The 15,846-nt window shown below is 37.6% G+C and overlaps 1 protein-coding gene across 2 annotated transcripts in view; it reads left to right on the forward strand.

The window, feature by feature from the left end:
* Window positions 1–15,846, forward strand: part of SLC25A21 (solute carrier family 25 member 21) — a 514,375-nt gene that overhangs the window by 3,496 nt on the left and 495,033 nt on the right. Inside the window, exon 2 of one of the 2 annotated variants that reach the window (XM_068533042.1) lies at window positions 14,820–15,173. In XM_068533042.1, the coding sequence (XP_068389143.1) occupies window positions 15,104–15,173 (70 nt within the window). In that variant the 5' untranslated portion in view covers window positions 14,820–15,103. Of the gene's footprint in view, window positions 1–14,688; window positions 15,174–15,846 lie in introns of those variants that run through there. The other variant, XM_068532966.1, reaches the window with a different exon arrangement.

A 15,846-nucleotide genomic window follows, 5' to 3' on the forward strand; every position in this document is an offset into this window, starting at 1 on the left:
CTACCCTAAAGAAATGGAGATATATGAGTTACCAAAGAATTCAAAATAACCACCATATGGATGCTCAGTGAATTAAAAGAGAGCACAGATCAATAATTGATGAAGTCAGGAAAACAATACATTAACAAATGAGAACATTAACAAAGAGGTAGAAACTATGGAGAAGACACAAACAAATTCTGAAACTGAATTCTTCACCAGAGAGAGAAGAATCAGTGAAATCGAACACAGGGCTTTCAAAATCACTTAGGCAGAGGAACAAGAAGAAAAAAGAATGAAGAGAAATGAAGAGAGGCTAAGGGACTTGTGGGACACCAACATGTAGAATAACATAAGCATAATGGGAGTCCCAGAAGGAGAAGAAAAAGAGAGGACAGAGAGCCTATTTGAAGAAATAATGACTGCAGACTCACCAAATCTGAGAGAAATGGACATACAAGTTCAGGAGGCTCAAAAACTCCAACTAGATAAATGTAAAGACCTGCACTGACATACATTATAATCAAACTATCAAAAATCAGAGACAAAGAGTGAATCTTGAAAATGGCAAGAGAAAAACAACTTGTCCTGTACAAAGGAGCTTCTATTAGAATATAAGCAGATTTCTAAGCTGAAACTTTTCAGGCTAGAAGGGAGTGGAATGACGAATTCAAAGTACTGAAGGAAAAAGAAAAAACTGCCAATCAAGAATACTATATTCTGCAAAAATGTCTTTGAATAACAGAGGAGAAAAAGACTTTGCCAGATAAATAAAATCTGAAGGAGTTCATCACCACTAGTCCTGCCCTACAAGAAATGCTGAAGGAAACCATTCAAGTTGAAGTGAAAGAATGATAAACAGCAACACAAAACCGTATGAAAATATAAAACTCCCTGGTAAAGGTAAATTTATAGACAAATATAGAATCCTACAGTATTGTAATGTAGAGGCATCAATCACTTTTTTTTTTTTAAACATCTTTATTGGAGTATAATTGCTTTACAATGGTGTGTTAGTTTCTGCTTTATAACAAAGTGAATCAGTTATACATATACATATGTTCCCATATCTCTTCCCTCTTGAGTCTCCCTCCCTCCCACCCTCCCTATCCCACCCCTCTAGGTGGTCACAGAGCACAGAGCTGATCTCTCTGTGCTATGTGGCTGCTTCCCACTAGCTATCTGTTTTACATTTGGTAGTGTATATATGTCCATGCCACTCTCTCACCCTGTCACATCTTACCCCTCCCCCTCCCCATATCCTCAAGTCCATTCTCTAGTAGGTCTGTGTCTTTATTCCCATCTTGCTACTAGGTTCTTCATGACCTTTTTTTTTCCCATAGATTCCATATATATGTGTTAGCATACGGTATTTGTTTTTCTCTTTCTGACTTACTTCACTCTGTATGACAGACTCTAACTCCATCCACCTCACTACAAATAACTCCATTTCATTTCTTTTTATGGCTGAGTAATATTCCATTGTATATATGTGCCGCATCTTCTTTATCCATTCATCCGATGATGGACACTTAGGTTGCTTCCATGTCCTGGCTATTGTAAATAGAGCTGCAATGAACATTTTGGTACATGACTCTTTTTGAATTATGGTTTTCTCAGGGTATATGCCCAGTAGTGGGATTGCTGGGTTGTATGGTAGTTCTATTTGTAGTTTTTTAAGGAACCTCCATACTGTTCTCCATAGTGGCTGTATCAATTTACATTCCCACCAACAGTGCAAGAGTGTTCCCTTTTCTCCACATCAATCACTTTTAAATGTGGTATAGAATTTAAAACATGAAAGCATGAGAAGTAATTACAGATCTGTGTTAATGGATATGCAACATAAAAAGAAGTCATCTTCTTTTGTGTGTGTCAACATACAGGGTGGGACAGAGATGTAAAGGAATAGAGTTTTTATATGCAATTGAAATTAATTTTTTATCAGGTTAAAGTAGATTGTTACAACTTTAAGATGTTTTAGGTAATTGCAATGGTAACCACAAGGAAAATACATAGAATATGCATAATGGGGTAGGAGAAGGGAATCAAAACATGTCACTATAAAAAAAAATCAATGAGATTTAAAAATGATAAGAATAAATGAAGGGATAGGAAAAAAACTACAAGGCATACAAAAAGCAATTAAGAAAATGGTGGGACTTCCCTGGTGGTGCAGTGGATAAGAATCCACCTGCCAATGCAAGGGACATGGGTCCAGGAAGATCCCCCATGCTGTGGAGCAACTAAGCCAATGAGTCACAACTACGGAGCCTGCGCTCTAGAGCCCGTGAGCCACAACTACTGAGCCTGTGTGCCGCAACTACTGAAGCCCACATGCCTAGAGCCCATGCTCCGCAACAAGAGAAGCCACTGCAATGAGAAGCCTGTGCACCACAAGGAAGAGTAGCCCCCACTCACCACAACTAGAGAAAGCCCGCGCAAAGCAACAAAGACTCAACACAGACAAAAAAATAAAAATAAAATTAAATCTTTAAAAAAAAAAACGACAATAGGAAGTCCTTCCCTATTAGTAATTACTTTAAATGTAAATGTATTAAACACCCCAATTCAAATACGTACATTGGCTAAATGGATGAGGAAACAAGATCAACTATGTGTTGCCTACAAGAGACTCCCTTTAGATCTAAGGAAACACAGGTTAAAAGTGAAAGGAAGAAAAAAGATATTCCATACAATCAGAACTTGCAGAGAGCAGGAATGGCCATACTTGAATCAGATAAAATAGACTTTTAATTTATTTTTATTTTTAAAATTTTTGGCTGTGTTGGGTCTTCATTGCTGCATGTGGGCTTTCTCTAGTTGCGGCAAGTGGGGGCTACTCTTCATTTCGGTGTGCAGGCTTCTCATTGTGGTGGCTTCTCTTGTTGTGGAGCACAGGCTCTAGGCACACAGGCTTCAGTAGTTGTGGCTCGCGGGCTCTAGAGCACAGGCTCAGTAGTTGTTGCACATGGGCTTAGTTGCTCCACAGCATGTGGGATCTTCTGGGACCAGGGCTCAAACCCATGTCCCCTGCATTGGCAGGCAAATTCTTAACCACTGTGCCACCAGGGAAGTCCCAGATAAAATAGACTTTAAGATAGAAACTGTCACAAGAGACAAAGATGGACATTATATAATGATGAAAGTGTCAATTCACCAGCAAGATGTAACAATTTATAAATATACGTGCACCTAATATTAGAACTCCTAAATATATGAAGCAAACATTGACAGAACTGAAGGGAGAAATAGATTACAATATAATAATAGGAGACTTTAATACCCAACTTTCAATTAGAGGTAGAACAGCAAAACAGAAAACTTGAACCACACTATAGACCAGTTCAACCTAACAGACATAAACAACACTACACCCAACAGTAGCAGAATACACATTCTTAAGCACACATGGAACATTTCCAACATACATTAGGCCAGAAAACAAGTCTTAACAAATTTAAGAAGTTTGAAATAATATAAAGTACCTTCTCCAATCACAGTGAAATGAAACTAGAAATCAACAACAAGGAAAACAGGAAAATCCACAAATATATGGGAATTAAATAACTCACTATTAAATAACCAGTAGGTCAAAGAAGAAATCACAAGAGAATTTAGCAACTATCTGGAGACAAAATAAAACTACAATATACCAAAACTAGGGGATGAAGCAAAAGGAATACTAATTGGGAAGTTTATAGTAGTAAATGCTTACATTAAAAAAAAAAGATCTCAAGTCAACAACCTAACTTTAGACCTCAAGGAGCTAGGAAAAGGAGACCAAAGGCAGCCCAAAATTAAAAGAAGGGCAGAAATAATAAAGATTAGAGCAGAGATAAATGAAATAGAATAGAAAAACAATTTAAAAAATCAGCGAAGCCAAAGTTGATTTTTTTAAAGATCAACAAAATTGATCAGCCCTTACATAGACTAAGAAAAAAAAAAAGACTCATAATTAAATTAGAAATGAAATAGGAGACATTATCATTGATGTCACAGAATTAAAAAGGACCACAAGCAACAACTATAAACAATTATATGCCAACAAAATGTATAACCTAGAAGAAGTTGATAAATTCCTAGAAACACACAACCTACCAAGATTGAATTAATAAGAAATAAAAAATCTGAACAGACCTATAACTAGTAAGAAGATTGAAGCAGTAATCAAAAACCTCCCAACAAAGAAAAGTTCTGGACCAGATGGCTTCACTGGAGAATTCTACTAAACATTTAAGAATTAACACCAATCCTGCTCAGACTTCCAAAGAATTGAAGAGGAAAGCACACTTTCAAACTCATCCTACGAGGCCAGCATACTTTGATACCAAAACCAGACAAAGACACAAAAAGAGAAAACTACAGACCAACATCCCTGATGAACAATGATGAAAAAATCCTCAACAGAATACTCCCAAATTGAATCCAACAGCACATTAAAATGATTATCTACCATCACCAAGTGGGATTTTTACCTGGAATGCAAGGATTTTTCAACATACAGAAATCAATCAATATAATATACTACATTAACAAAACAAAGGACAAAAACCACATAACCATCTCAATTGAAACAGAAAGAATTTGACAAAACTCAACACTCTTTCATGATTACATGAAACGGACTTTCCCCGTGTTCCAGGGGGTAAGACTCCATGCTCCCAATGCAGGGGGCCCAGGTTTGATCCCTGGTCAGGGAACTAGATCCCACATGCACGCCACAACTAAGAGTCCACATGCCGCAACTAAGAATTCCGCATGTTGCAACTAAGAAGCCTGCATGCCCCAACAAAGAAGCCCACGTGCTGCCGCTAAGAAGTCCGCATGCCGCAACTAAAGATCCCACATGCTGTAACAAAGATCCCACATGCCACAACTAAGACCCAGCGCAGCCAAAATTAATTATTTAATTAATTAGTACTTTTTAAAAATTAAAAAAAAAATACTCAACAAAACTAAGAATAGAAGGAAACTATCTCAACATAATAAAAAGCCTATAGCAAACATGCTCAGTGGTGAAAGTCTGAAAGCTTTTCCCCTAAGATCAGGAACAAGGCAAGGATGCCAACTCTCACCATTACTATTCAACATAAAACAGGGATTCCTAGTCAGATCAATCAGGCAAGAAAAACTAATAAAAGACATCCAAATTGGAAATAAAGAAGTAAAATTAGCTCTCTTTGCAGATGATATTATTTTATACTTTGAAAATCCTAAAGGTTCCACAATGAAGCTACTACAGCTAATAAACAATTTCAGCAAGGTTTTAGGATATAAAAATCAATGCACAGAAATCAGTTATGTTTCTATACACTAACAATGACCAACCTGAAAAGGAAATTAAGAAAATGCTTGCACTCACTATAGCATGAAAAAGGATAAAATAATTAGCAATAAACTTAACTAAGGAAGTGAAAGACTTGTACACTGAGAACTATAAAATATTTCTAAAAGAAATCAAAGAAGGTACAAATAAATGGAAAGACATTCATGCTTGTAAATTGGAAGACAATATTTTTAAAATGTCCATACTACCCAAAGTGATCTACAGATTCAGTGCAATCCCTATCAAAATCCCAATGGCATTTTGTACAAAAGTAGAAAAAAATCCTAAAATTCATATGGAGCCACAAAACCCTCTGAATAGCTGAAGCAATCTTGAGAAAGAAGAACAAAGTGGAGGCCTCACACTTCCTGAATTCAAAACATACTACAGACAGCTGTAATTAAGTGGCATTTTCCACGTCTCTTCACATAGTCTTCCCTCTGTGCATGTCTACCTGTGTCTAAATTTCCTCTTTTTATAAGGATACATCATATTGGACTAGGGTCACCCTAATGACCTCATTTTAATTTGATTACTCTGTAAATACCCTATTTCCAAATAGGTCATATGCTGAGGTACTGGGGATTAGGACTTCAATTCATCTTTTTTAGAGGACACAATTCAACCCATATCAATAACTTGAGAAACACGAAAATGAAAACACAACATACCAAGGTTATGGGATGCAACAAAAGCAGTGCTCAGAGGGAAATTCATAGCTGTAGATGACTATGTTAAAAAAGAAGACATCTCAAATCAATAGTTTAACTTTACACTTTAAGGAATTAGAAAATGGAGAAAACAGCAGAAGGAAAGAAATAAGATTACAGCTGAGATGAATGAAATAGAGAATAGGGGAAAAAATAAAATTAGCTAAACCAAAAGTTTGTTCTTCAAAAATGTTTTAAAATTTTCAAAACTTTAGCAACATTGACTAAGAAAAAAGAAGATGTTATTAGAATGAGAAATGAAAGTGGGGACATTACTACTGGCCTTACAGAAGTTAAAAGAATTATAAGAGAATATTATGTACAGTTGTATGCCAACAAATTAAATAATTTAGATGAAATGGACACATTCCTCAAAATACACACATTACCAAAACTTACTCTAGAATAGAAAATCTCAACAGACCTACAAGTAAAGAGATTGAATCAGTAATTAAAACCATTCCAATAAAAACAAGTTCAAGACCAGATGGCTTCACAGATGAATTCTACCAAACATTTAAAGAATTAACACTGATTCTACTCAAACTTTTTCAAAAAATAGAGAGGAGGAAATACTTCCTAATACATTCTATGAGACAAGCATTTCCCTGCTACCAAAGCTAGAAAAAGATATCACAAGAAAACTACAGACCAATACCCCTTACAATGCAAATATACTAGCAAACCAAATTCAAAAGCACATTAAAATGATTACACTCCATGAACAAGTGAGATTTATCCCACTTTTGAGGAATAAAAAGGTGTTTTGACATAATAGAATCAATCCATGTAGTGCATCATATTAATGTAACAAAAGAAAAATACCTACATGATTATCTCAATAGATGTAGAAAAATCATTTGACAAAATTCAACCTCCTTTCATGTTAAAACACTCAGCAAAATAGGAATAGAAGGAAACTTCCTTGACATGATAAAAAGCATTTATGAAAAATCCACAGGTAACATCATATTTAATGTCAGGAACAAGACAAGAACACCTAATTTCATCACTGCTATTCAGTATCGTACTGGAAGTCCTAGAGAGAGCAATTATTCAAGAAAGAAATAAAAGGCCTCCAAACTGGAAGAGAAGTAAAACTATCCCTATTTGCAAAGGAAATGATTCTATGTAGAAAAAATCATGAAGAATCCACCAAAAAATTAATACATGAATTCAGCAGAGTTGCAGGTTACAATATCAATATACAAAAATCAGTTGTGTTTCCATATACCAGCAATGAATTATCCAAAAGGAAATTTTTAAAAATTCACTTACTACAGCATCCAAAATAATAAAATACCTAGTAATAAATTTAACCAAGGAAGTGAAAGGTTTGTATACTAAAAACTACAAAGCAGTGTTGAAAGAAATTAAAGATAATTAAATGGAAAGGCAGTCCAAATTCATAGATTAGAAGACTTAATATTGTTAAGATGGTACTACTGTCCAAAGTGACCTGCAGCTTCAGTCCAATCCCTATCAAAATTCCAATGGCCTTTCTTACATAAATCAACAAGCTGATGCTCAAGTTCATATGGAATTGCAAGGGCCCCCAAATAGTCAAGACAATATTGAAAAAGAAAAAGCTGGAGAACTTACGTGTTCTGATTTCAAAGTTTTCAAAACTATATTAATCAAAATAGGTACAGGCATAAGGATAGACATATTGACCAATGGAAAGAATAGAGAGCCCAGAAAGAAACCCAAGTATCTATGGCCAACTGATTTTCGACAAGGGTCCCAGGGCCATTCAGTGGGGAAAGAATAGACTATTCAGCTTTTGGATTTCATGAAAATTAAAAACTTGTGCATCAAAGGACATTATCAAGAAAATAAAGAATGGAAGAAACATTTGCAAATCAGATATCTGATAAAGTTTAATATCCAGAATGTACAAAGAACTCTTACAGCTCAATAGCAAAAAGAAAAAACAACCCAATTAAAAAATGAGCAATGAATGGGCTTTAGTAGACATTTTTCTAAAGAAGATATACAAATGGCCAACAAGCACATGAAAAAGATGGCTAACTTCATTGGTCATTGAGGAAATGCAAATCAAAGCCACAATGTGATACCACTTCACATCCTCAAACCAACAATGATGGCTATAATTTTTTTTTAAATGGAAAATAACAAGTTTGGGGAGGAATGCAGAGGCACAGGAAGCTTTGTAAATTGCTGTGGAAGTGTATAATGGTAAAGCCACTGTGGAAAACAGTTGGTAGTTCCAGTAATTCCACTCCTATGTATATACCTAAGAGAAATGAGACTTGTACACAAATGTTTATAGCAGCATTATTCATAATAGCCTAAAGGTGGAAACAATCCAAATGTCTATCAACAAATGAATGGATAAACAAAATATGCAACATACAATGGAATATTATTCGGTCATAAAAAGGAATGGAGTACTGATACATCCTACAACTTGGATGCATTTCTAAAATATGGTGCTAAGTGAAAGAAGTCAGACATGAATGGTTACATATTGTATGATTCCTTTTATATGAAACATTCAGAATAGGCCAATCCATAGAGACAGAAAGTATATCAGTGGTTGCCAGAAGCTGGGGAAGGGGTAAATGAGGAGTGATGACTTAAAGGGTATGAGGTGTTCTTCTGGCATGACTATGATTCATACACTGAATTAATATTTATTACATGCCTACTATGTGCCAGGCAGTATTACAGTCACTTTTTCATGGACTTTACATTCAGAAGGAGGAAAAGACTAAGAATAAACAAAAAAATACAGAATATATCTAGGTGTTGAAAATTGTAATGAAGAAAAATAAATCAGTCTAGATAAAGTGTGAAAAGATTAAGGAGAAGTACAATTTTACACAGGTAAAGCCTGCCTGTCAAAGTAATATTTGTGTCGATGGCCTGAAAGATGTGAAGAAGCAAGTCATGGGAATGTCTAGGAAAAGGACCTTCCTGGCATAAGGAAAAGCAAAATGCAAAGAGGGGGAGCGTGCTTGGGAATGTTCAAAGGAATGCCCCCCAAAATCAGTGTGACAAGAGCAGGGTGAAAGAGAAAAGGATTAGGAAAAGAGTCTGAGGAGGTAGCCCTAAGCCAAATTACATAGGATCTTTTGGGCTATGGCTAAGACATTGGATTCTATTCTAAGGATGACAGGAAACCACTGGATGGCTTAGAACAGGTGAGTAATATCTGAAACATGCTTTAAAAGGATCACTCTGGCTACTGTAACCACAATTTTCAATTCAATTTATGGGAAATATCCCAGACATCAATGCCTGGATTATCAGTTCTGAAGTCAGGAAATGTCAGGCTTTCCCACCCAACTCTTCCCCTAAATAGTTTGGTAATTTAGCCAAGCTCCTCAATCTCTTCACATCTCAATCTCCTGAACTGTCAAATAAGAAATCGATTAAAGTCTCTTCCAGATCTGTCATTCCATGATTGTCGAAAGTTAAAATAGGCTTCACTATTATATTAGCTCTTTTACTTAAACCAGTGCTTCTCAACTAAGGGCATTTTTCCCCTGCAGGGGACATCTGGCTATGTCTGGAGACATTTTTGGTTGTCACAAATGGGGAAGGAGTTGCTACTGGCAGCTAGTGGGTAGAGACTAGGGATGCTGCTAAATATCTGGCATTGCACAGGACACCCTCCTATAACAAAGAATTATCTGGCCCACAATGTCAATGGTGCTGTTGTCAAGAAACCCTGACTTGATAAATAGAAAATTCACACTATTTACACATAATAAAATTTATGGCACTGAAGTTAGTGCTTTTCTAACTTCAGATGTATAAAGTTCCTGATACATATTATCAAGTCACTGTTTATGAAAGTCCTTTGACTTTACCACAAGCTATTTACTCTGAATAATTGTACATCTTTTCTGTATGGCTAGAAAAGCTGAAATAAAAATTAGACCATAAAAACAATATAGCTAGTGATTCAGAAATAGGCCTCCTAAATTATATATACTTAGGTTCAAATAATATCTCAAATATTCAGTGTGACTTCAGGCAAAAGTTACTTCACCTCTGTGCCAGAATTTCCTCATTTGTAAGATAAGAATATCTCTATGATATTATGAATGAGATAATGGGTAATGAAATTCTTAGCCCAGTGCCTTGCATAAGTAAGCATTACATGAATATTGTAATTATTACATTTGCAAGGCAGGCTGAATATGGCCTGAAGGTTGCAGATTGCTCTTCACTTTTCTATAATCTCTCGATTTCCCTCTGCCCTATTCTCTCTTTTTAAAAATATTTATTTACTTTATTTATTTGGTTGCACCGGGTCTTGGTTGTGGCAGGTGTGCTTCTTAGTTGTGGCAGGTATGCTCCTTAGTTGTGGCAGGTGGGCTCCTTAGTTGTGGCATGCAAACTCTTAGTTGTGGCATGCATGTGGGATCTAACTCCCTGACTGGGGATCGAACCCGGGCCCCTTGCATTGGGAGCACGGAGTCTTAACCACTTTGCTGCCAGGAAGGTCCCTGCCCTATTCTCTTAGTTTGTTTTTTCTAATCTGCTGTGAACCAAGATATTAGATATCCACCCTATCAACCTTTTTAGAATTGGGTCTAAAATTAGTTCTGAGTGAACCTGGGAAGCTCCTAGGAGGAAAGTGCATGGATTTCTGCATGTTGACAGCTCAGAGGCCTTAACTCCTAGATTCACAGTTACATCTCAAATAACAGAACTCTGTAATATAAATGGCCTCTAAGTGTTGTTCTTATATCACAATAATATATTGAAAAAAGCTTCTCAAGTAATTATTTTGTCCATACTGCCCAGTTAAAGTCCCTTGGAACTTAGAAGTGCTCTGTTAGGTGATAGAATAATCTAATGCATCAGAACCTAAGATCTGTCCTAAATAATATGATGCCTTGGTATCTGTAAGTTATAAATCATTGAGAGTTTAGAGCAGTGATACTCAGACCCGCAGATTTTAAAGCACATAAGAGTCTTTCATTTGCAAACAGCATTTCTTTAATACTTCTAATACTTCTGCATAAGAATATTCTAGAATAATAGGTCTTTTGAATAGTTCAAGAGTTATAATCTCTTCTATTGGTCAAGATTTCTTAATCTGGTATCCACAGACTACTCTTCCCAACTTCCCACCGTATTCCATGGATGGGCTCCATGTATGCTAAATTCTGCATTTGTGTGTCCGTGTGTATATAGAGAGTGTTTTTTTTTTTAATGTTTTAGTGAATAATCTTTTTAAAAAAATTGTATTTATTTATTTTTGGCTGTGTTGGGTCTTCATTGCTGTGCGCGGGCTTTCTCTAGTTGTGGTGAGTGGGGGCCCCTCTTCGATGCGGTGCATGGCCTTCTCATTGCGGTGGCTTCTCTTGTTGCGAAGCATGGGCTCTAGGCACGCGGGCTTCAGTAGTTGTGGCACGTGGGCTCAGTAGTTGTGGCTCGCAGGCTCTAGAGCACAGGCTCAGTAGTTGTGGCGCACGGGATTAGTTGCTCCGTGGCATGTGGAATCTTCCTGGACCAGGGCTCAAACCCATGTCCCCTGAATTGGCAGGCAGATTCTTAACCACTGCGCCACCAGGGAAACCCTAGAGAGTGTGTTTTGACATCTAAAGAAGAGAGTCTCTAGCCTACAATGGCTATGTATCTTTCAGGGAATGGTACTTTAAAATGTGACTCGCAGTTATAGTACATTGAGTACCATGGGATTATACAGCATTTTCCAGTTAGAAACTGATGAAGATAAACTTTAGACTTGAGGAAAACAAAATCTTTCAAAATGAGCAAATACTATAATTTTAAAGTATAGTTCTTTGTTCGGAAACCTTTTCCCAAACTGTGGTTGACACTGCTAGTTGTTTCCCAATATGTTTTTCCCTTTTTCCATAATGGTATATATATTTTTTATGGACACATTGTCACCCGGCAAAATACTACCTTTCTCAACCTCCCTTGTACCTAGGTTTAGCCCTAGTGGCCAAGTTCTAACCAATGAGATTTATGTAATTTCCAGGGCTTTCTTTGCCCTTCTTACCTTCCTTCCTCTCTGCTGGCCGGAGCTTTATTTGTGGCTTACAATTGTGTCATTACATGAGGGGGAAATAAAGTTCTATCTTGTTTAAGTCACTAATATTTTGGTCTTGAACAGTAGCTGATCCAATGGCCCAATACAAAAACTTTATTCCAAAAAGATATTAAAGAAATTGTCAGATACGTAAGTTCAGTAAGTATTTTAAGGTTCCCAAAGGTTTAGTTTCTAGTCACTTTGCAAACTGATAAATCAATAATTTAATTATGTAGTTCTCAACCAAGATCAGCTAAATACAGTAAATCAATAATTAAAAAATATAAGCTTGATACTTTAGCAGTTTTGCTCTAATATTACAGCAAATATTAAAGCATTACGTAAAATAATAATAGAAAGAGTAATGTGATGGATTGTGTCTAAGGAATCTGAACTAGTAGGTCAAGTAAATTTTACTTTTCCCAGTGCTAAACCTCCCAGCATTCCAATACTGGCCATGGGCAAATTTGGCTGCAGATAAGAGCTATGCCCCATAATCAGAGCTCTTAGCGCAGTGTGTACTTGTTGACTGTGGATCGACACTGGCTGACTCCCAAGCTCCAGAATGTTCTTATACCTAGGCCCTATCTCCTCAGCTAATCTGGAGGTGTAGGACTAGACTACCTGTAATATCAGGCCTTGCTTTTTTTACTCAAAGATATCTGTTCTAGTGCAGAGAGGTTAAAAAGAGGTAGCAATTTTCTAACAGGGTATTTGGAAAGATGTCTGGGAGAGTCTTCTGACTGAATCTGTAGGGATCCTGAGAGATTGAGGTCTTAGTGAGACCACAAACTTGCACCTACCTCCTCAGGATAAAATATTCAGAGATTAAGATATTTATGAAAAAAAAAGATATTCATGGAAATAATGGATGATGTCAAAAGTCTGTCTTTAAATCTTGACCTGGGAGTATTATTGTATTTCCTGAAATAATCTAGGGAAGGCAAAAATTTACTTACATTGCAACATAGTATGATCTCTTCCATTAGATTATATGCTCCAAGGGAGGATTTTAACTGTTACATTGCCAGCTCATAATGCTGACACTCAGTAAACTCTCAATGAATGAATGTAGAATTTGGTTCAGTGTGTGCCTTGGGGTTTAATAGTATTTAATAATCCAACAAATTTCTTTAACTTTAAAAAATTCTCTACTTACATATGAGTAAATGAAATTAATTTTGGTAGCATTTAATTATTTTAGGTTTCAGTGTGACTGAATGTAGTTTGGCCTGTGGTTAATATTTAAATCTATAATCCCACGGCTATTAGAAGAGGGAATCCTGGCTATACCATTAACTTATGGTGTGATCTTGGGAAACTTAGATTCTTCAATGGAAAATTAGGGAAACATTTTCTATGAGCTCTGAAATTCTGATTTTAATGCTTAGTATATAATAGGTTCTCAGTATTTTTTGAATGAATAAGTGATTTTATATTGTACTCAAGACCTCATATTTAATTAGTAAAAGACTGAAACATAGCTCAAAAGCTTTTACTATATCTAAATAGCAAAAGTTTCTTAAAACTATTTCTTGGTAAACATTTCAAACTTAGTAATTTTAATCAAATATGAGAAAATTTGTTTTTGCGTATCTGATCACATAAGTAGCAAGTCTCTCGAATTCCTCACTTTAAATAATTTGGCCAGTCAGATTATCATTACCAGCTTTTAATAGCTCAGCCTAAGAAATTAAAACAAAGTATAAAACCAATTACTGTATTTTGTACATTTAATTGGAAATCATATATATTAAGTTGAACCTTATTACATATTGCTGATATTCAATGGCCTTCAAAAATGGCAAGTTTATATAGTTCAAACTGAATATGTTTAGTATTAAGTACCGTGTTTAAGAAATAATGTGACAATAAGGGTTCCAAAGCGTCTCATTCTCCGTTTTACTCCTATCATTTCCTGCCTGTTAGGGGTGTGGCAGGTATTTTTCTAAAATTTGAGAATCTTGTGTCTCTCCTACAGAGTTTTTGCAACTTGTGGTTTAAAAATAGTATAAACTAGTATTTTTGTTTTGCTAACTATCCTAAAGGGCTAGTATGAATAATTAAACGTTTTACAGAGAAGAATATATTGGTAGTTACTTAATGTTCCTTGATTATTTGGGTCAGTGGTTCGCAAACTCTAACATTCATAACAATCACTGGAGAACTTATTAAAACACAGGTTTCTGAGCCCTATATCCGGAGATTCTGATTCAGTAGGTCAGGACTGGAACATGAATTTACTTTTCTTACAAATGCACACATTACGCTGATGCCCACGGACATGGGGTATAGATAGAAGAGACTTATTTGTAATAAGGCCTTCTTTTTTTTGGTCTTTCAGTAAATAAAACTCAAGTTGATGAGGTACGAGATATATTCCCTTAAGCCAAAACCATTTCTTAGAAAAGTACTATATACAGTAGCTCAATTGTAAGATACCTGTAAATTGGATTTATTTTGACTTAGTTGCTATAGCCCACAATTTCGGGACAACTAACTGCAAGGAATTTATTCACCTGACCCTTCTTTAGAACTGCACTGTGCTCTGGCTTTCCAGAGGGCAAGGGTCGCCTGGGCCCTGCCGCTGGAGTTCTAGGCCAGGATCACTTTTTTACTTGCGTTATCAGAGGCAGAGCGGCCAGCTGGACAAACTCTGCAGAAGGCTCCTGATAGGGAAACCCGTGGGCGCCAATCTAGGAGACCAAACCGATCTGCGGCGGTCGACCAACCCAATCGCATCTGCGTGTCTTTTCTCCTTCAGGGTCCCTCCCGGAGCCCAGGGAGCAAAGCGGGGTCGAGAGGGAGCACCTGAAGCAGCGCAACAGGCAGGTCCCGACCCGCCGGAGATCACGCGGCGAGTCTGTGGCCCAAACCGCCCGCCGCCTCCGAGCAGTCGCCGGATTGCCGCCCCACAGGGAGCCACTCGGCCCAAGGACTAACCCAGCCCCGGCACTCTAGCTCAGGAGGGGCTCTGCAGGCCGGCATTCAGGCTGGCGAGCTCGCCCACGCATCTCAGCCCAAGCAGTGGTCGTCTGGCTTGCGAAGATGTCGGCCAAGCCCGCTGTCGGCTTCGTGAACGAGGCTTCTCGGCAGATCCTGGCCGGTGGTTCCGCTGGTAAGGCCGCCCCGCCGGGGGCTAGTCGTTTTTCCCTTCTCGTGTTCCGAAAACGTTTCTCAGACAAGTCTCCCCACCGAAGTTTTGCCTTTTTCCTCTGCCTTTCGCGCTCCCGGGGCAGAACCTGCCGAGCCCGAGCCCGCGGAGCGCGCGAGCAAAGGAGGCCGGGAGCGGGCGGCGGGCGGCGTGTGTCCCAGGTCAAGTCGCCGCGGCGCCCGCGCTGGCCGCTCTCGGGTTCCCCACCTTCTGTGTTCCTAGCTTGTAGAGCAAGGCAAGCAGCCCCAAGGCCTGCGACTTGGAGGAGGCCTTTTTGCCTGGCTGGCTATTTTATTTGAAATGATCCAGTTGGCGTCAGACTTAGTTGTGCTATCAGTTGTAGCCTCTTTTTTCCCGGGCTAACTCAGATCTTATGTAATTCCTACCTCCCTCGTTAAAGTATGTACCTCAGGACTCCACAGGTTTTCTTATTGCATGCTATGCTAGCTTGCTTGCAGCTATTCGTGCCTTAATAAGCATATTAAAATTAAATGAATATATTAACACATGTAAACACCTTTGATATGATAGGTTCACATTAATTTATGGAGAGTTACGCTGTGGGGGAAAAAACCTTTAGGAAGAAACCTGTTATAACTAATCATGGAAATAATGACTAAGTGGCTAGAGAAAGTTA

The sequence above is a fragment of the Eschrichtius robustus genome, chromosome 1 (genome assembly GCF_028021215.1).
Source record: "Eschrichtius robustus isolate mEscRob2 chromosome 1, mEscRob2.pri, whole genome shotgun sequence".
Lineage (NCBI taxonomy): Eukaryota > Metazoa > Chordata > Mammalia > Artiodactyla > Eschrichtiidae > Eschrichtius > Eschrichtius robustus.